Source organism: Cryptomeria japonica, chromosome 7 (assembly GCF_030272615.1).
Source record: "Cryptomeria japonica chromosome 7, Sugi_1.0, whole genome shotgun sequence".
Classification (NCBI taxonomy): domain Eukaryota; kingdom Viridiplantae; phylum Streptophyta; class Pinopsida; order Cupressales; family Cupressaceae; genus Cryptomeria; species Cryptomeria japonica.
In genome coordinates, this window is record NC_081411.1 from 420,853,099 (window position 1) to 420,875,943 (window position 22,845).

Sequence of the window (22,845 nt, forward strand, 5' to 3'; positions counted from 1 at the left end):
CTTGCTTTTGGGGCCAACATGCCCTCCTACTAAAGTCTTGAGATTCTTTTTTTTACCATCTGATTGAATCCTTCAATAAGCTATTGGTTTGTATTCACCTCCCAAATATTCTTCTCTATTTTTTGTGTCATCTCAACTATAAGAAATTGGAAACATTGTGGGAAATTTTATTATAGTGGATCATACCATTACTTTGTTCTCTCACACCACCTATGCTCATGTTTTAGGGGAGTTAGATTTGTCTAAGACTCTCCCATAGACGTTATTTTATGAGTTATTGATGGCTTTGTAGTCAAATTTTAGATTACAAAGGCATTTCCTTTGGGTCTAGTGGTGTTTTACTATAAGACATCTAATATTAGGTTTTCCACGCTTGAAGGTCTTACAATCTTCTTCTTGATGAAATAATTATCTTTAAGAGAAACTTATCATGGATGTGGCCAAGGACATGCCTACTTTAGAGAATTCTATGCCTCTTAATATTGATAGTGTGATAGTCCTTCATTTGCTAGTGTTGCCTATTGCTCATTTGTATTCAAATCCCACCTCTATTTATATGGGTGATGTTGGTGTGCTTGAGCCATCAATTTTTGTGGCACCTTCTTCGTGGTCATTTTTCCTAATTAGGTATTTCTCTCCTTTTGTATGGTCCCAATTGGAGCCTTCAAGAGGGTTTCTCCTCCTCTCTCTTCTATTTTAGTAGATGTGTATCATGATATTTCTTGGACCATTGTCCAAAGAAGGAAGAAAGGTCTTTCAAAACATGTTTCTTAGTCACAAGCCTAGATCAATGGCATGCAAAGTGCTATGTTTGGTTATGATATTGTTTTAAAGTCCTTTTATGTTCTCGTTTGTCCTTACAACATGGTTGTGATTGTGCTATCTCAACCTTTGTGTGTTGTTATCCCTTCTTTTTATGGTTCAAATAACATTTTGATAATTTCTATATGTTGTAAATGACTTGACCCTACTTAATTTATCAAAAACATAAATATAAATTATTTATTCTATTTCACTAATACTTTTTCTAAAATATTTTTTATTATTATTTTATTATTATAACTACACTTTTCTTATAAGAATGATGCAATTTTTTCCTTTTTAATATTATTTGACTATATTAATACTTTTCAAGGATAGATATATGCTTTATTATTCTAACCGATTTTTTTTATGAAAATGATAGTAATTTTATCCTTTTTAATACTATTGACTATATTAATACTTTTCTAGTGTATTTTTTTTTTTTTCTGGATTCGATTGTGTGGATTGGATTCGATTGTGTGTATATTAATACTTTGAAGGAGAGACCGATTCTTATTCAAGCTAATTTTTTTTTAATGAAAATGTTGTTGGCTTCAATAGTACTTTTGAAGGACAGATATATGCTAAGCTTATAACCACAAATATTGCCATAAATGATTGATGTATTATGACAAGGATGTGCCATACACCGTGGAACAGTTGACTTCTTTTTGTTTGTTTCAATGTAAATTCCATCAGCGAAATAGAAGTTATATAAAGAAATGCATTAATAGATTCGATCAGTGTGGAAACATGGAATGATGAGCATTTGGGGAGAGTTAATCATCAATCAGTTGTGAATTGAAAGAACTATATTAATGCTATCAACCCATCATAGGTAAGTACAACTGCCGGTCAGCTCGCGGAAAGAACAGACAATTCTACCATTCCATACTAAAATTTCCAATTCACCAATACATAGATTTTGTGCTACCTGCCTACCCTTCCAGATCTACAGATTTTTTTAATAATTATTGATTTTTTAATGTGTGGTGGGAATCACAGGTGAACACGAAAAATCAATAAATCTTTGAAACCCACTTAGTGTTTCGTACTTCAAATCATTTTTTTGAGTGCATTTTTCGCCAAGCTGACAGTCAAATTGTACTCGCATATTCATTCATCATGTGTTCAGCTTATATTCTGCCTAGGATTCTATTACTCTTACATTCTGCTAAGTTCCAGTGAAATTTAGGTCTTACCATAAAAGGGCGTTGGAGGAGCTTCTATCAACATGCTCTGGGCAACTCATTATTTATATTCATTATAAAGCAGTTATGCTCTCAGTTGCACTGTGTATACTGAATTGTGTTATGGTACTAGAGAGTCAGAGGCCATTAAAGCTCCAGAATTTGCCACAAGTAAGTTCACGTAGAGTTGCTCTTGGTTTTGCTTACTTAGGCGTTCATTGTAAATAGCTTGGATTAATCTCAAGTTCTAGAATGTACAGAAAATTTTCGTTATGGTCCTTAAAATTTCGTTAGAGTTTATAACTGAGAGAATTGGTTTCTGTAATTTATTTCAGACAGTCCATGGATCGCTAGCTTTTCAGTGCTATTCTGGCAACTTTACATGAGGTAAGCATCTGTGGTTTTAAATTGTTTGATGCCTTGTTACTGCCATTTTTGTTTTGTTTTGTTCATACTGTGTATTTGTAAGGTTTTGCATCTTATCTTATGCCGAAAGGGTCATAAATAGTAATTTTTGTAAGGATGTCTATTTCCAAGGTTCCATTCTGTGTATTTGTAAGGATGTCTATTTCCAAATTTGAGTTAAACTTGAACAGTGGCGTTGGCATGCAAATGGACGAGAGAAGTGTAGAGTTGAAGACAATTTTGTTTTCTGTTTTTTTTAAGTATTAAAGGAAAAATAGATGAGATAATGTTACTTTTCATTAAATTTTCAATTACATTTTTATTATTTATCTTTTTTTTGGTTCTTTTATCTGATATGGATTATAGAATTTGATTTCAAGTATTGATGAAGAAAATAGATCTACATAGTCTAGTTCATAAAATTTATAAGTTATTATTATGAATTATTGAAATTTTATGTATATAAGTATATGTGTGTATTAATGTGTGTGTATGTGTATGTACAAATGTAAGTATGTATGTATGTGCATGTGTATGTACATTTGTATGTGTATATGTATATGATTTTAAATATGAGCTTTAGGATGAAATGAAGGAGAGAAAAATAGAAAGTGTATAGAAAAGAAGTTATTGTTGTGAGAAAATATGGATATTAAAAATTTGATTCTTGGAAATTTAAGTAAAATTTAATTAAAAAACTTAAATAAAAATATTTGATGCAAGCAATTGCATTTCAAGACATTAAATTTACATACATAATTATATAATTATATTTTAATTATTTAATTTTACTTTAATTAAGTATATTTATAAAAAAAGGTTAATTTATGTAAATATGATTATTAATATTTTATTTTTTATTTTCAAGAGCTATTTTTTAATTTTTTTAAAAATAAAAAATAATTCATTTTTGTACTTTATTATCATACTTAATTATATTCAATCAAATATTATATATATAATCTAAATACACAAAAAATATAATTAAATCTCAATAAATCTTAGCTTTCTAAGACTAATTTCAAACATGGAAGTATAAAATTGTATATCTATAAGACTATGTCTCCAAATGATGTTAAAGAAACTACATAACTAATACATAATTCTATTTAAAAAACGAGAACAAATGCTTTTATTTATATTTTATTATATATAAACATTTCATTATATTATTGAGTATTGAACAAATATTATTCTACATGTGTCACTCTCTTCAACAAGGATGCTTTCTTTTTCTAGACATATAGATGTATAATATCATTAATAATTTTATTCATAATTAATATGATTTTTTCCAACATAAAAGATATGTTTGGTTCTGATAGACATGCAACAAATATATTGCTTGTCAACCTCATCACAAATGTACTTTTTAAACAACTAGATAATGACATAGTTTCTAGGATAACCCTTTTAATCTCTCCTATTTTGTACAACTCTTGTTGATTTAAAAAAAATGAAAACAACCCAAAAACAAGGTTTGATTGTATTATTATCTGTTGAAAATTAATGTTAGATAGAAATTGTGTTGATGAATCAACACTTTGACCATATTTATATATTTATTTAATTTTTCATATAATTTTAAAAATATAATAACATTCTACATATATCTTTATAAAATTAATCATGTCAAGTGACATTTTAGAATAGTAAATTTGAGTCTATGTCCTTATTGTCCCCCACCACACACATATATAAAAATAAAAATCTAACATACTTTAATATGATATTTATCACATTTCAAAGTAACAAAGTTTTCAAGAATTACAAAAAATAATGAATGAGACTTTTTCATAAATAAAATTAAAAGTTAGGCACAAGCGTAAAATAAATATATTTAAAATAGAATAAATAATGTGAATGTAATGATTTAAAATAAAGTAAACAATGTAGTTAAAATAAAATAAATAATTTTAAAGTAAAATAAAATATATACTATCATTTATCAATTATATGATTTCATTTTTTTTTTTTCATACTTCAATTTTTTAATATATGATGTTTCTTTTTTATGCATTATGAGAATGATTTTTTATTTTATTTTATTTTATTCTCTATTATTTTCAAATGGTCAATAAAATAAAATATAATAATAATTATTTTTTATAAATTACCAATTAGTTTTTGATTAAAAGAAAATTAGGTTTTGAAGGGACCTTGAAAGTACAAATAGTTGCCAATAGGAAACACATATCCAAGCCACAACTCAAAACCCAAAAAACAAACCTCTAACACAAAAGGCCTAAAATAAAGAAAAATAGAAAACTAACATAGATTCTTTAGTGCTTCAACAAATTTAGCTTCAATCTAATCAAAACTTTGAGACAAGTTCTTGAAATCTTGTAATTCGAGCTTGGCCTACTCCCTAGTCTCTTTGAGAATCCTTTGGGTTTGAATAGAAGGGCCATAGTCATCATTGATATACTTAGCCTTATCAACTTGATCAAGGTCAATGATAATATTATTCCTAGATCTTGAAGCTTGCATTTTCTACCATTGATATGCAAGGATTTTGATCCCTTCAACACTGTCATGAATGGTTTTGTAGCTCATATTCAATAGGTTCATAAGGTTGTAACTAAGGTTGTAATCAATCCTTTTTATTTTTTCTTCCAAAAACCCTAAATAGCCTTCATAATATATTCACAAGTGAGCAACATCTTTAGATACATTCTTGAGAATTGACAACAATCTTTTCTTTTTTGCTTTAGTGATTTGATTACCATCTCCAGTCGCAGAACTAGATGGACCAACACCCTTATCCAAAGCAACCATCTTACTTTTAAGGGACTGAATATCGATAAATTTACTTGGTTCATTTCTAGGAATAACCACATATAAATTCGAAACTGGTCAACCGATGCATCTCTGGCAATTCCGAAAAGGTCTAGAGGGTTCTCTTGTTCGTCACCAAGGAAAGGATAATCTTTCTGCAAATCCCTTGAGAAGGGTGGGCAATAGGTTTTGTCATCATCAAACCACCTAGAAGAGAGAGGGAAAGGGCTTTCTCCTATGGAGCCTTCACCAATACCTACATCAATCTCCATTCTAAGATTCTGGTTCTTAGTTAACTCTCCGGCCACCAAATCTTCTTCCATCGAAGTAGGAGAAGGTTGCCCCACCTTTTCCCTTTTGATAAATATTCCTTATTCATCCCCAAGGGGAATTTTTTTTTTTTTATTCACTAAGGATACTTTATCCTCTATTTCCTAGTCCTCATCCAGGGACTCCTCATTCTCATCCCTTGTCTTTGTGTCCTTATCATTCTTAGATCCCAAGTTCTTTGACTACAAAAGGAAGTTTCTCATGGATTTCCCCCTTAGATAAAGATGGGAGTTATTTCAAATGTTCCAAAATTACAAGAATCAAACCCTCATGAAGAACACGGTTCCTATCATTTTTGCTATGTTCTTTAAGACTACCTTCTAGATGTGAGGCCCCAACTATAGTTAGACATTAATATTGCATATTTTGAGACTACCTTGAGATACTTCACTTGAGTCTAATGATACATAGACATTTAGTTTATGGTTTGATCTTTATTAAGGATACATTGCATTGTGTAGAATAGTTTAACTTGTTTTCTTGAGCCTTTTATGGTTTAGGTTTAGATTAAAATTGCAATATATCTTAGTTGATTTGTATTTATACCTTGGAGTGAAAAAATTCTTTAAATAGATGAAGTAGGGCTATCTTAAAAACATGGAAATAAAGGATCTTGTAACAACATGGTGATAAAGGATTGCATAAGCAAAGATTCATATTTTCATGATACAACATGGGTATAGTAATGGGTAAATTACTTCTTAGTTGTGATAGATGAATGTAGTAAAAGATATTATAAATGAATTATATTTGATGAAGTTGTGGTTGAGCTTAGTTATATTGTTAGTTATTTGACATTATGACAAATATGAGAATTATTATTGGAGTTAAATAAATTGTATGATGCAAAATGTATTTCTCTATGAATCATGGATTTAGATGATTTGATTATTTTATGAAACACAAGTATGTGTAAATTCGTATTTATTTGGTTATGTATCCTATATTCTACTAATTACTATGATCAAGTGTGACCTAAGCATAGGCTAAAATGAATCAAGACGGTGGAAACAATCTTTATATGGTAGAGAGATATATCTAGATAAAGGTCAAATCAATGGATAGATGCAAAAATAAGAAGGTATGGATTCACTTGATTAGTCACTTTACCCAATTTCTATGGCTATGTTACTGACCTTATGATGCATGTGGCATGATAGTCCCTAATCTATCTTGATGTGAATAGAAGTGTTTCAAATTTAATGATATGTTGGTGGTATAGTAATAGTATTTGGGAAGAATGAGACACCAATAAGAAGGCAACAGACTCATTTATCCAACAAGTCAAAGGTGAAAGATATAGAAGCTGATAGGAACATTCGATGTAGGAAGATCTAACATCCCTTCTCATTTAAAATGTCACGAATAAACTAAAGTATGTAATTTAGTCATAGCATTATGATAGTTAAACTTCCAATATTGCTAGGTGTGTTATGATGATTAATAAACCATAATGAAGGGAGCTAAAATGATAACAAGTTGTTCTAAATTCATATTTTTGTATTTATAATATATGTGTGTGTGTGTGTACCTACGTACATACATACGTACGTATGTATGTATGTATGTTAATGAAACTAAACTATATTTTTAATTTGTTTCATTAAATTGTACTTTAATAACTACTTATATGATTAACTATAAGTTATGATTATCTTAATATATTTATTTAAGATATTAATATCTTAAAATATGATATAAATAATAGTCAAGTTGTAAATCATCAAGAAATGATTTTTGAATAAAAAAATAAAATACATTTTATTCTATCACATTTTCTTGTAATCATTCTTTTACGGGCACTTTCTATTGATGTAAAATAATAGAGTTGAAAACAAAAGTATCATGCATTTACCTTCTTGCCTCCTTTAGAGGGGTAAAACATATATGTCAGTAAAATGTTAACTATATTATATTGTTAAACTATAATGTGCCTCTATAGTAACAAAACAAAACTATTAATATTAATAAAATTAAATGAATAACAGATTGAGAGGGCATTAATAAGGGCCTTCGATAAGTAGTTGAAATTATAAGGCACAAGTAGTCATGAACATTAATTTGGAGACGGTAAAGCTGAAGGAACTTAATGTGAATACGTGGGCTAGATTGAGTTAATGCAAATTGAGGTTGACAAAGTAAATTAATGATGTGTGCCAGCTTGTTAGCATAGACAGTTTTTGTCATGCCATATTCCATATGGCCTAGCATCAGTCTCACACTACTCTTTCAACTCCCACATAACTGTAGCTCTTCCACAGGCACGAAAGCCATTTAATTCAATGCACTACAGCTTCTTCAAAGCCCACTCTCTCCTTCCTTAAACCAGATAAATATTGAATAGTTATGGGAAAGAAGATGGGGGTCTGCAGAATTAATAAGGGATGGTGTCTCTATCTTGTGATTGATGGCTGGGGAAACACGAATAGATTTGACTGCTGTTTGTTGTCACCAAATAAAAACTACTCTTGCTCATACGCAGCCGTTTGTATTTTTTTAGCTGCAAAATCTTGAAAGCCTTCTCAATGTATCATGGGAATCCTAACACAATTGCTTTAAAAATGTTTGCCTCCAATGAATAACAACACATTTGGACTATATTGAGTTCTGCAGCTCTGCTGTGACAAACCTCTGTAACCGTTATAATAATGGATAGAATAGTTTGGTTTTAAACGTAAATGCGTGTCTATTTAATGACACATTTGATGTAGTTGCATAAAGTAGAAACATCACAGATGGGCCTATTATTTCCTTTCCCCATTTCTCGAGTAGAAGAAAAGTGCACATATTATAATTAATTTTTTTTTTAAGCTACTAATTTTTACCTTACGTGAGCTTTCTAATTCACCATGTTACAAATTTTGATTTTTTTTTTTCATGTTTTACTATTCAAGTAATTTTCTTCCATATTTTTTTATAATTAAATAAGAACAGAATCTAGATACTTTTATTAAATAAATTGTGAAATGATCAAAATTTATGTTTTTTTAAAAACCTTATTGAATAATCTTAAGATGAAATATGTTTATGCTTGTATATTTTTGTACTGGTCACTAATCTTATTGTAGGTCCTTTTAAGTTAATCATAGTCAAAATGAAGGATTGGGATTTTTATTGGATAGCTTGTCTATTAAGATTATATTTTAATTGGTTATATGTATAAATGGTGGATTTTATTCCATGTGATCATGATTGTCACTATTCTACATGGTCTTGATGTATTATTTACTTTGATCTAGTTGTGAATTATGCACATCTACCAGATAATAGTCCATAACTTGATATGATTAAGTGTTGAATAGTTGTCAAGGATCTATCTTTGGGTGTCCTCTTTTGAGAGTAAATTTTGATACTTCTTATTATCATTTGTACAATATAGTCTTCCTTTGGTATCATTTATAATAGTTGATATTATCATGGTTAGTGCTTTTTCACCTTGGTCTCCCTTGCAACAATATTTGATTAATCTTATGATAACTCTTACCGAAGATATTTCATGTAGGCACACTGTGATTTGAGTTGGAATGTTCTTTCTTGCTATTACACATTAGCTCCTATTGGGAATGACTTAAAGAATTCTTATTTGGATATGAAAGTGAGTACTTATGATGGTTTTGGCTTTAGTCGATAAGAAATATTGTGAACTTGGTATTAATGCATGACGAGCTTGATATATAACTCCAATCTTATTGGATGTAACATGAGGTGATGTAATAATATTATCTTATGCATTGCAATAAATAATTTAGTATTATCTCCCTTGTTGAAAACTTGAAATAATTTTGTGCTTGTATATTGGGATTATGTAGCTGATAAAATTTTCAAGTTGATAAATTATTAGCCATAACTAGGTGGTTAGCTAAGCATGGTGAAGAGGTAGAGATTAGTGGTTCATACTTATTTTCTTTGTATAGGTAGAGATTAGTGGCTTGTATTGATATTCATTTATAGTTAGGATTATAAAATTTGTCTTAACTTTTTTGTTCGTTGATAATTGAACTTGGCTCATAGAAAACTTTCTTATTTGGTTTACTTGTATTGTATGCTTTTTATTTTGTAAAATTATATTTGTAGTAGATTTTGGTTAAATATACAATAATATTACTTTGAAGCATTTACTCTCATCTTGGTATAGCCTTGTGATTTAAATATACTATATCTCTAGCCTAGAGAATGCAAATCTAGGCATACCCTAAAATCATCGTATCCATAGTGACAATTTTTTTGAAACACTCATTAGGGCCGCTATAACCAAATATTGTAAATTAATTGTATGTGTCATTGATAAAAGATTGTGAGGAGATCTATTTGTATCTGATCTCTAAAATAGAACTAGCTAGGATGTCATCTCTATTTCACCTAAGTAGATGACCCCTAGAATGTGTTGCATACCCACTTTTACAATTTTTTACAAATGATTTTAAATTGAAATGTCAAACTAAAAAGTCTTTGTACTTTCATGTAGGCAAGGTCATCTGTGATGAGCCCCTGAGACATTAATTCTAGCCCTTAGATCTCGCCCTTTTAAGTTTTGATTGAACTTGCCACTTTTACCCAATCTTATGAATTATTTGTTCATATTTGCGAATTCAGTTGTTGATGACTATGTGATTGATCCAGTTAAAATAATGATATAATTTATCATGGTGATCATGTATCTAATTATCTTCTGAACTTATGGTGAACAACATCTTCTAGGTACAACTATGGGAGGAAAGGCAAGTACATTGCAAGGGAATGCAAGAACAAGATGGGTAAGAAGGAGGTAAGTAGTTTTGTAAACTAAGATAAGCCTCAAGTTATTATTTTAACATTCGATCATGGTTGGAATGGTTACTTGTCAATTGTTACTATTACTTATAGTTTTACAAATGTATTATGTTGTGGTTAAAAAAAATTAAAAAAATACTAAAGTTGGTGTAGTTTATTTATGTTTTGTTGCATCTCTTAAGTGTGTACATTTTAGGCATTGCATTTACATTGAAGTATTAAGCTAATTGTGTTTGAAGTTTTTAAAAAAATGTTAGTGTTGTGTTATGTTCACTTGAATAGTGGGCATTGCACCAGAGAGGACAATAGGTAGAAAGGAAAAGAGACCTTAATTAGATAAATTTAAAAAAAATCTTATTCAAATGATTTGAGTATTATTATATTTAATTTAAAATATTAATTATTAATTGTACATTTCTTATGTATTAAAATTTAAAAGTTTAAACAATAATTTATCTTTTTTTCTTGAGACTTTTTCTATTATATTTTTCTATTTTAAAATTAAAGAAATATTTGTAAGTTTGAACTAGTTACATATTAGTAATATAAATATGCACGAATATAAGATAAATTTGAAGTTTTTTTTTTTTTTGGGCAAGTCTTAATGTTAAAGGGCAGCTCTCATTATATTAAACAAATACAAAAATGAAAAAAATCTTTACAAATTCTAATGTGAATTCATAGTTTTAAATCATACTATCTATTCTAAAATCAAAACACGTCTTTTAACTTATTAATTTATAAACTATATATATGAGAATATTAACTATTTTATTTTTATTTTTTTGTTTTTCAATAATAATATAAAAAAACATAAAAAATTATGTAAATTTAGAAAAACCAAACAATTATTATTTTTATATTTTAATTTAAGATCTATTTTACTATTGGAAATTACTCAATACATGCATGTAAACATAAATAAGTAGGTAGGCAATAATAGATCTAGAAATTGGTTAGAAAACCTCACTAAGAGTTGATAAAAAATCAAGCCAAGGAAACACTAAAAGCCAACAACAAGACAAACCATAATCTAACATTATTCTCCTTAAAAATATAGGATAGAGGACATTAAATAAGATTAAGAGTACATTTATTCCTCGACTTCAGTAATCAATTCTAAACAAGTTGAATTAATATGACAAAAAAATGAAGTACTACCCAAGATAGAGGCGACTTACACTATTACAACATGATCAAATAATGGTATCAATATAGGATCAAATTTGTCAATTTGAGTAGAAGTAGGATCTATTGATAACACATGAAATTTGATTGATTAGAATAAGAGGAGATTTGATAGGAAGATAATCAAAATCAAATTCATCATATTTTATGATATAATTATGTTGAGGAAGGATGCACTTCCACCAAGAAGACACATTCACCTTATTAATCCTAGATTGGAAATAATATGAAGATAGGTGCTTGATATTGAATTAATCATGTCGTCAAAACAAAAAATACTCAATCTCAAGGTTGGAATTAGGGATAGTCCCCTACCATAGGGAGGTCCTTGTACAAGTTTATGTCAGCCAAAATACATGTAAAAGACAAATAAGAAAAGGTTGTAGTTAGATCTATCAACAAAAAAATGTAACAAAGTGCTACCAATTACCACATAAGAATATTATAGCCAAAACTATAGAGGAAGATTGGGTAGTTGAAACTAAATAGGAAAATATTTAAAGATTCTAAAGTGAGGTTGAAATTTGGAAACCATGGTTTGAGCACTAGGGTGTTTTCTCCCCAAATCCCAACCCAACCCTAAATCATTACCTTCGAACATTGGCCAAATTTAAAATCATTTTGAAAAGAACTATGTATAAAGGTAAATCTCCATCCTTCCACCGATCAAGGATATTATTCTTGTAGCCACGATGACATAATGAATAATAATATATTTTGTATAAATTACTAATAATTTATGTAAATTGCTGTCAATTTTATTTAAGAAAATCCCCACTTTTACAACCCATCCCTTATGACCATTATAATTAATAATTATCTTATATAAAAAATAAATCTATAACTATCATTTCAAAATTAACTCTATTTTTTATATATGCAAGACAACATTTTTATCTTTTTATTTTGATGAAAAAAATTATATGAACCTCTTTTTAAGAGATTATTTTACTCTATTCTATGAACTATAAGAAGTTCATGCTCATTATGAAGTATAAAATTATTCCAATTTCCTTTATCATGTTTTATTTATATGCTCATTTTAATTTCAAGTAGTAAATCATATGCACTTCATCTAAAGTATACCATTATCTTATGAAAAAAAAAAAGAATTATTTCATTTTTAGTATCCATAAAATGATTTCTACATAGCTATTAGACCACTTAAAAACTAATTAGATCTTAGAATTTGAGACAATCTCATGTCAATATATTTTTCAATCTATATCTTTATTTTGAATAAATTATTTGTAATATTTAACAAATATGCATTCATTATAAATCTCTTTACATACAAATTAACATAAATTAATATATTTTATTTAGTAATTTATATTATCAAGATATGAATATGAAAAATATTTTTAAAAATTATTATTATCTTATATATATACCTAAAAAAAGTCGAAACATATCAAATTTATGTTTTTAATTTTATTTTAAACTTGAACATAAATTTCTCAACTTTTTCTATATATGCATATATATATATATATAGTTATACTAATATGTTAATATTATTACTTATATACATTTATAATTTATAATCAACTTTATTATTCATAAAACAACCTTATAAATTATTATAACATTAATTTATACTTTATATATTTATAAATTATAATTACTATAAATCTACATGGTTATTATTATTTTTTTTAAATTTTTTTTAAATTTTTTAATTTTTATTTTTATTTTATGTAAGTAGGATATAATTTACTTATTAGATATTTTATTTGCACTTTAGAGAAGCCACCATTCATAAATTAATATATTTTTTTTCTATTGTATTAATTTTTTTGTATGTAGTTGGATTATTTATAGGAATTTGAAAATACTTTATGTTTGAAGTATTTTTTGAGTTTATATTCATGTTCTATAAAAAATAGGAATAAAAAAACTAAAAAATTAACTAATATCATTATTTTTAATCAGGTAAAATAAGTTTTGAAGTGGCCCTGGAACTCTGTACAAAGATCACTAACTGCTAACCAAAGATAAACATTCTAAACTAGCAACAGATAAACAACAAAAACAAAAAACCACACACATGACCAAGAAATTGTTGGTATTTTGGTATGGTTTTGTCATTGATGTCAACACCTACTAAACACTTATCAACTCTGGCACTTTGGAGAATCAACAACATTCACCGGCAAGCAAGTGACTTATGCACAATCACCAGTATCTGGTACACCGGCATGATATAATGATCACCGACACTTGGAATGATATGGAAAACACTTGGTTATGTCGAAGAAATCGTGTGGACACCTTGTCTTGGAGTTTTGTTTATTGGTATATTCATATTTGCATATTTGCTGTTACCGGCAAATAGGTCCAGGTTACACCGACAGGTTTATCTTTTCCAGATTAGCATGGCACGTTATTGAGATGACTTATTGTTGTTGTAAATGCATTAAACCGACATGGTGAATCGATTATTGCATCGGGTATTAATTAATTTGTAAATTAATTTTATTGTATTATCCTTTAGAGCCGACCTACTAAAATTGGTCTTAGGGTATGGTATAAATGTAAGATCTTATTTGTAAGATTGAATGTGGAATGCGAAAAAGGATTGTGTGAAGGTATATGCGAGAATAAGCAGAGCTATACACGCAGACATCATTTGAAGGTTGAAGGAGGGTTTTTGTGAAGACAATCAGAACTACACCGGTATTGAATCCAGCATATGAAGATGCTATTTTGAGCAGTACATTCTTATTGGATTTAACCATCCAATTGTAGTAAGTGTGACTCCCATTTTGTGATTGAGCAGTGAGCTCTAGGCGCTTGGCCTTTCTGCTTGTGCAGACCCCATTTGTATACACTTACTATCTGCAGTAGTATCATCTGATTGTGGGTAAGGTTTCCCACCATGGTTTTTGCCCTTATAGGGTTTCCACGTACAAATATTGGTTTTATGTGTTGTGGATGACTTTGTCTTTTTGTTTCATGCATTAATCCTTACCGGTATTGCAATTAACTGTTAAAATTGTCTACCGACATATTAGACTGGTTTACCGGTATTAAGCATTAAGTTGGTTAAGTTATTTTTGGTTTGAATTTATTAGACAACTGATTCACCCCCCCCTCTCAGTTGTCTCTGGGACCTAACAATTGGTATCAGAGCTTAGTCCTCTTTTGCAAAATTTTAACAGCTCGAGGAGATCCAATGTCTACTAACTATTTCAGGAAGGACAGTCCTAAACTTGATGGAACCAACTATGGCATATGGAAGATCAGAATGGAGACACATCTAAATTGCATTAGAAAAGACATCTGGGATGTTACAAAGAATGGTTATAATGCTCCTACTCAGAGTTAGCCCAATCCACCTAACTTGACTAAAGATGAAGAAAATGATTGCAAAGCAAGAGAAGCACATTTGAGTGCATTATCTAATCAACAAATCATGGGACTATCAGATAGGTCTACTGCTAAAGCTATTTGGGATCATTTGGAAACACTGAATGAAGGAGATTCCACAGTCAAAATTGCAAAACTTGAAAGCTTCCGGGTCAGGTATGAACATCTGAAAATGGAAGAATATGAAAGGATTTATGCTTTTATGGAAAGAGTAAATGAGATTGTTTTGGGTATTAAATGTTGTGGAGGAACCTTAAGTGAGGATGAAATTGTTTCAAAAGTTTTAAGAGGAGTGCCACCGGCATATAAAATGAAAGTCACTGCTATAAATGAGTTAAGAACAATGCCTAATACATTGATTGGAAAACTTTCAGCTTTTGAAATTGAAGAATTTGATCCTGTTGCTACTATAAAGACAGATTTAGCCTTTAAAGCATCTACATCATCTGCACCATCATTTGATAAATCAGATTGGAAAGCCTTTTATGCAAGAGAACTATGAGCTGGAGAGGTGAGCTGGATCTTCCTCATGAGGTGCATGCAATCCTCATTTATGATAGAGTGCATGGTTATGAGGGAGTGATAAGTAATAATGACAATGCACTCATCAATGAAAAAGGCCATAATGAATCGGAAAGAGTAGTGCTCGAAGAGTGAGCTAGTGTTTAATGTGGACAAGACTCCGCACGTTTTGTGGGTGCCCATTTCTATTTTGAAGACCTTCCTGCTCTGCACTTTGATCTCTATTTTTGCCCAGTTTTGCATTGTGAAGGATAAGAATTATCTATTTGCAGATGCCATGGGAGGTAATAGGAAAAGAATTGAGCCGCTTTCATGTGATGAATGGAAAGAAAAGCTGAAGGCCTGGGCTATCTGGAAATGGATAAGATGATAGGGTATATGGAGAGAATTGTAGGGTAAAACCCTACCGTGACCATAATTTTCAAAAAGAATTGGAAATATGGTAAAATTACCATAGGAAGAAGAAAGGTTGAAATTGACGAAGGGATGATCGCAAAAGTTACTGGTATGCCGATGGAAGGCAAAATGTTTTATAGAGACATGAAGCTCATTGAAGCTACTATCAAGCGATTCCCGAAGGAGGAGTTTGAGAAAAGCAAGTTGGTGAAATCTGACAAAACCTACTACTCACCGAAAGTGATAAAAAAGGTATGGAGATGGATTTTGTTTGTTGTCATACAATATGTTACACTTGATGGTAGATACTCTCGTGTCTATGGTTATCACTTTGTGCTTTTGAATCATTTTCTCCATAAAGATATGGTGTCTACTCCCTTATATTTGTTTAGTTTCCTTAACACTAGCATTAAGGATTTTAGGGCTAACCCGTACAGTAACCCTCCCATGCATGAAGGGTTAATGTTGCTATTATAGAACCATGTCAAGGCTTCCTCTGTGCAGCATTCTATCATCAAGCTCTCAAATTCAGATGATGAGTCTAAGAACTCTAATGACAGTGAAGATGACAAGTCTGATACTGAGTGGGAAGATGATGTTGATAGGATTACCCTTGCTAAGGGTTCTAGCAAGGAGAAGGACAAAGATTTGGCTTCTGGGTCCGGAAATAAGAAAGATAGAAAAGAGGTTAAAGGAAAAAGAAATAAGGTTCAGGAGGAGGACAGATGGCTTGAAGATGATGAAGAGGATGAGGAGGGGATGGAGACTGATAGTGATTATGTTACCCCTCCGTCAAAAAAGAAAAACAAGCGGAGCCCTGTCATCACCAAAATCAACCTAGATAAAGGGAATGATTCTCTTAATGTTCAACCCAATCCTTAGTACCCCAATAAATCAATAGATGATGTGGAAGATGATGGGAAGATGGTGAATGAAGGTGATACTCTGCCTCCCACTACTACAAATGTTAATGTGGAGACCCTGGATAATTCTGCCCCTGAGATCAACATTGACTGCAGAAACTCCCCTTTAACCATGTTGAATACTGCGAAGAGTGGGATTATGGAGTTCTGCAAGGTTAGTGATTGGATCTATTCGGATATCAACAATTTGAAGAATAAGTTGGAGGATTCATCCAGGTTAGTGACTACCCTTGAAGCTGTTGGAACTGGTAAGCTCAGTACCCTTCCTAACTACCCGAATGAATTAACTAAAGCCACCAACGATGCGGAGGCTATCACTGGAGCATATGGATCCCAATTTAAGGTTGTGGATGATAGATTCAATGATCTGGAGAAGTGGGTTCTCAATCATGAGAATACCCCAGGAAGAAAATTGGAGAACAAAGCTAAAAAATCTTGAAAGCCTCTGTCGATAGCTTCAATATGATGATCAACAACAAGCTGGAATAGATCCAACAGGAAAAGAGCACTATTGATACTACCGAAGATAAGGCGCTGACTCTTGAAGGGGGGACTATTGGTAATGGTAAAATAACTTGTGCTAGTACTAGGAAGATGACCCAACATGCCAAGGAGCTAGAGGATTTGAAGAGTGTTGCTGCCTCTATGGTCCCGCTGGAGCAAGAAGTGGCGGAGCTTATAATAAACCTTTCTTAGGGTCTGTTGCTCGTGGCTATCCCTTAGTTTTCTTTGTGTTGTCCCTCTGCCTCTTTTGGCTTCTTGTTGGCTTTTTGTCTTTGCCAACTATTTCTTTGTTGTTTTTTGATCTTTCTAGCTGGTCTTTAATGCCCTATCTTTTGATTATCTTTCTGTAAAAGGGTTTCGGGGCCCCTTCAAAACCTGCTTTTCACTTAATCGAAAACTTTATAAGATCTATGGTATGTAATTTGCAAAACCTTCAATGCATTCTTTAATTTTATCTTGCTAGTATTATGGGGAAGATTTAAGATATCTAGTGCATATTGAATGGAGTTTGATTGTTTTCTCCTTTTCATTTTTTAATCATGTTCATTGATTTGTTGTCATTTGTAGGTTCATTGTATTTGACTTTTACTAGTTCATAAAGATATTACCTAAATAATCGGATATGTATTTTGATACTCTAATATTCTTAATTCTCTTATAAATTAAAGAAGTTGGAATGGTAGCCTAATAATAACTAATCTGGAAAGAACTACTAACTTGCACAAAAAAACTCTTGCAATTTGCTCTAATATCCATTGGAAATAATAATAAAAAACACTCACAATATACTAGAATAAAATGAAAATAATTGTCTGAACAATTGCAAAGCTAAAATAACAAATAATTTAAGAACTGATTATTGTTTCTGCATCTCTAAATTTTGATGGGGGTGGATCGGTGAAAATCATCGGTGAAAATCCTCTTGATTTTCATGATAACAGAAATCTTTTCATAATCTTTTACAACTTCTTTTTCAATATAATTTTACTGAAACAAACAAACAAATAATTAAACAGTTATAGACAGCTCTATTTATTCTATCATCTAAATATTGAAGGCTTACACATAAGCATATAAACTTCTTTCAGCAGATACGGCAATGAAGGATAACTTAAAGGCATAAAAAAATAGAGAAACGCCTAAAAACAGAAATATACTAATAAAAAACTAAAAATCAATTATAAGAAAACCATTAAACCTGTCCGTTACATCCGCGGATCAGCAATGTCTTCATAGACAACACCCAAATTGGCTACAAGTTCACCTTCTGAGTTCTGAGTCTATGTCTGTGCAGTTTTCGTAGAATCGAAGCTGGAGTGGCTAGAGCAGGAAAGTTTCCTTAGATCGATACTATAATCTGGGACATCAAAATATAATTTGGTCTTTAAGAAACACTTTCCCGAAACAAATAGCATTAGTGGCCAGTGATATTGCAATTATCTACCACATACATGGAAAAAGAATTGCAATTAGTTTAGCTAAGGTATAGAAGTAGCAATTCAAATTTAGGAACTAACTCAAGCCCTTCATTTTTTACAGATGAAACGTGTTTCTATACCATAAAAATAAATAAATCACCATCCCTTAGTACAAACACTGATCTCAAAATAGAAATAATGAATATAAGCTTTCTGCCAATTGTAATTGCTGCACATTTTAAGGGTTTTGGTTGGTTTGGTATCATATGTGGACTTCGTCTAGTCTTATGGAAGAGTGAAACACAGCACCGTAGGTGTACAAACTACGGTGCTCAAACTACATCTGCACACTATTCTTATGTACATTTTATGTGAGCACCATAAGTGCCCATATGGACATTGTTAAGTTTTAATTTTAACAATACAAACACTTAAATGAAGAATACATAATCACAAAACAAACCCAGAATACAGAGCAATGATATTCTTATGTCAACAAGGAGGATGGTAATGTGTGCTGGGAGAGTGGAGTGCAGACCAGAATTCATAGCCAGGGGTTGGAAGTTCAGATTGATGTGGGCACAACCGTGAAACAGAATTATATCCAACAGTAGGCTCTAGCAACTCAAACTCTTCATTGATAAGTGATTCCAGATATGAAGGATGCATATATGAACTGCTATTTCCATTAGCTGTTCCCATTGGAGTTTCAGGAAGAGAATAAGGAAACCAGCTGCTGTATGTTAACTGTTTCGGAGTCTCAGAACAATTGGAATCGTTCATTTCAATACAGGCATCCTTCTCACTGACGAAAGGCAAAATGGTGGGTGCACTCTGTAAACAAGAGATTTCTGGTGTAGCCATTGAAGAGCAAATCTGGTCCTCCTTAAGATCTGGTATTGTGAAATCTGAATCTTTGTCATGTATTTCTGGATCAGCACTTTCTGGTGTTGTAGTGTATTGGAGAATGTTTTGCTGCATATTGCTGTCTTGAGGGATCCACCATATGTCCTCAGATTCAGAGAGGGGCCTGTGTGTGCGAGGATCTATGCCCTGCTTAATAAGTTTTTTGCTTAGGTGACTGTTCCAGTAGTTTTTTATGTCATTATCAGTCCTTCCTGGTATACGTCCCGCGATCAAAGACCATCTGAAGCCATTTGACACACGAAATGCTTTCATACTCTATTACTTGCAATCTGATTTTAGCGTAACTTGTTTCATTTGAAAAAAAAGGAATATTTTGAATGGAATAAGGGTGACCTGTTTCCCAGAAGTCGATGGAGCCTGAGAATTAAATCTTCTTCTTCAGGTAAAATATGTCCTCGTTTGACGTCAGGTCGAAGATAATTCATCCATCGCAATCTACAGCTTTTTCCCGATCGAAGCAGGCCTGAAATGAATGAATCTTTGAGAAATAAACATACACACAAACTCCTAACCCTAAATTGGAAAAGTAACTGAAAGAGATTCAAGCATGAGCCTAACCCTAGGTCTAGAAAAATAGTAAGAATGACCCTAACCCTAATTCTATAAAGATAGTGACTGTAAATTTGGAAAAGAAAAACAAGGAAAAAAACCTGCTTTCTTGGAAAGAGATCTCCAACGGCCTTGGCCATGAGCCTGGATATAACTCATTAAACGGAGATCTTCTTCAGGTGTCCATGGACCTCTTTTAAGTCCCACCTTTTTACTGCAAGGAGTCCGTCCCATAGCCATGAATATCTTTTTTCTTTTTTAATACAAATTTACACAAAACAAACCAATCTTTACACAGCTAAAGATGCAGAAATCTTTCAAGGCAAATACCCGTGCTTTCTATTAGGAAGAGTTGAATATAAAGAGTTGCAGTAATATTAGACACGTTTGTAGATCTCTTCTCGATAGGCGGCTGACGGTAATTCGTTATCCGCTTGGGTTGAACATTCTCCTCTATACATTTGCTTGACCAAAAATTAATTTTGGGATAGATTAACCTCCTATTACACGTAACCACTTGCAGTAGAGCAGACATTATTATATGCGGTTTACATACAAGACTTATATTTTCATTGTGAGAAGATTTGTTGGCCGTACAAATAATGACTATCGAAAGCACTCAAAGGTGCTTTGAAATGGGTTATATGTTTCTTCTATGTTCTACATATAAATAAACTAGCAATTGCATCTTGGTGTGCAATGGGTACTTCAATAAATTTGATTAGGAAAAATTTTGGTCTATTTTTTGCATACATTTGTGCAATATATGTGGTGAAATGCTTGATTCAATTTATGAGAAATATACATGTGGTCAATTGATAGGCTATAAATCAAATGATGTTGATTGTGCAACATAGTTCTCAATGGAGAAGTGATAGCTTTAAATCAACTATTCTCTAAATGAAGAAGATAATTATGCTTCATTATTAGTAGGCCCATGTTATGTTTGCAATAAGGAGAGAGGGAGTGATAGGGATAGAAAGAGGGAGAGATGGAGGGAGGAAGAGTAAGAGACAGAGTTAAGGAGATAGAGATAAAGAGGAAAATATATATATGAATCATGGAGATGGATAGGGACCCAGAGAGGAGAGGAGGTGTGTGTAGAGAGAGAGAGATATGTACAAAGAGTGGAGGAAAAGATACATATAGAGATGTAGGGAGATAGAGATTGAGATATAGAGAAAAACAAAAAGAGAGATATAGAGGGAGATGGAGATATAGAGAGCAATAGATATAAACAAATAGAGATGGAGAGAGGGATAAATAATTAGGGTCAATTAGATAGGGGAAAAAAGATAACAAATAGAGATATGTGGAGAGATAGAGAGAGGAGCGAGAGGGAGGGAGAAAAAGGAAGAGAGAGATAGAGAAGAATGGGAGAGGGATCCTTGGAATAAAATATTAAAAATCAAAATAAGCCATATTGAAATGTTAAAGCTAAAATTTTAACTCTCATATTAAATAAGACAAATAATTATAAATAGGGTCTGGGGCTTGGCTCTATTGGTGAGCACTTCCTATGATATTATTGGGGATCCACTTCATTTGTCATTATTATTCCACTAAAATATAGGTTAAATTGGTTGTTTAAGATAGCTAAGAAGAAAGTATACATTAAAGTGACAAAAATTATTATAAATGCATTTCAAATAGGAGACAAAGAGATTGGTTTCCTATTGTGAATCTAATGGTACAGGTGAACAAAATCACAATGAAACTAAAATGTATCATGGGCAACATTTTGGATCTTTCTTTTTGATCCAACCTATAAATCCCTTGTGTAATCAAAAGATTCTAATTTAAAATTCAAATCTTGCAAGGTTTTCTATGTCATGAACAATTAGACAATTTGCATATTGTTTAGGTCTCATAATTATAAGGTTTTTTGTGCCTTACTGAATATGTAAATTTTGCATAATTTGTGAGTTTTATGTATATCATATAAGAAGTCAATTAAGTCCTATATGTGGTGCAACAATCCACAATAATCATTTTCCTCAGAGGACAAGGAGGATTTTGATCCGATTTCTCTACCTCTTAATTTCCAGGATAATGTTGATATGGTGCCCTTCTCTTAGGAATTACCTGCAGATGTGGATAAGGTGGAGCTGCAAGTGATGGTTACAGACCTAGAAGTGAAAATAGAAGACAATAGGCAGCGATACAACCAAATGGGTGACTCCTTTTGTTCATTGTACGCCATGAGCGATGGAATTATGAGAAAGGAGGCTATGGTGTTCATTTTTGGGCAAAGAAGGATGAAAAAGAAGGCCAGGAGGCTACTGAATGAGGGGAAACTGGACAAGGAGAACGAGAAGAAGGAGACCACTCCTGCAAAGAACTGGATTGACCATGTGCAGAGGCTGGAGCACAATTGAAATCTTATTAAGAATAATTAAGCAATTTACTCTCTGTTTTTGGTTTTTGATTATGTCTACTATAGTTAGTAGTAGGTTTTTTATGCATTATTTAAGGAATAAGCTTGCGTTTAAGTTTTTAAACTCTTTATATTGTCTTACTACTATAAATATGTTAGGTAGATGGTGGTTAGCTCAGAATAGTATGTTTAGTTACAAGGACATGATGATTTTTGACTATTTTTGAGAGAGGATGGTTGTAGTTCTTATGCTGGTTGTGTGATGCTAGACTCTATGTTGCTGCTATTTGATTTTGTTGTTCTATAGGATTTAGGGCCTTCTCCTTGCTAACTTAATAAAAAAAATGGATTGTAGAAATCTAATAACATAAATTAGGTGTTATTCTTGAATA

At 31.4% G+C, this 22,845-nt stretch overlaps 1 protein-coding gene and 1 long non-coding RNA gene across 3 annotated transcripts; one reads left to right on the plus strand and one right to left on the minus strand.

Moving 5' to 3' along the window:
• Positions 1-1,835: 1,835 nt before the first annotated feature.
• LOC131065605 (uncharacterized) lies at positions 1,836-22,582 on the plus strand. Its single transcript, XR_009111435.2, has 4 exons — positions 1,836-2,165; positions 2,330-2,381; positions 10,206-10,272; positions 22,125-22,582. It is a non-coding gene; the product is annotated as an uncharacterized LOC131065605 (long non-coding RNA).
• LOC131065604 (transcription repressor MYB5) lies at positions 18,535-20,691 on the minus strand. Of its 2 annotated transcripts, XM_058000165.2 has the most exons (4): positions 20,407-20,691; positions 20,178-20,290; positions 19,861-19,990; positions 18,535-19,747 (listed from the first exon to the last, which is right to left on the minus strand). In XM_058000165.2, exons 2-4 carry the CDS (start codon positions 20,233-20,235, stop codon positions 19,093-19,095), a joined length of 843 nt encoding a protein of 280 aa, XP_057856148.2. In that variant the 5' UTR covers positions 20,236-20,290; positions 20,407-20,691; the 3' UTR covers positions 18,535-19,092. The 2 variants fall into 2 exon arrangements, with proteins under 2 accessions (XP_057856148.2, XP_057856147.2); XM_058000164.2 differs by having other exon boundaries at positions 18,538-19,747; positions 20,178-20,691.
• Positions 22,583-22,845: the final 263 nt, after the last annotated feature.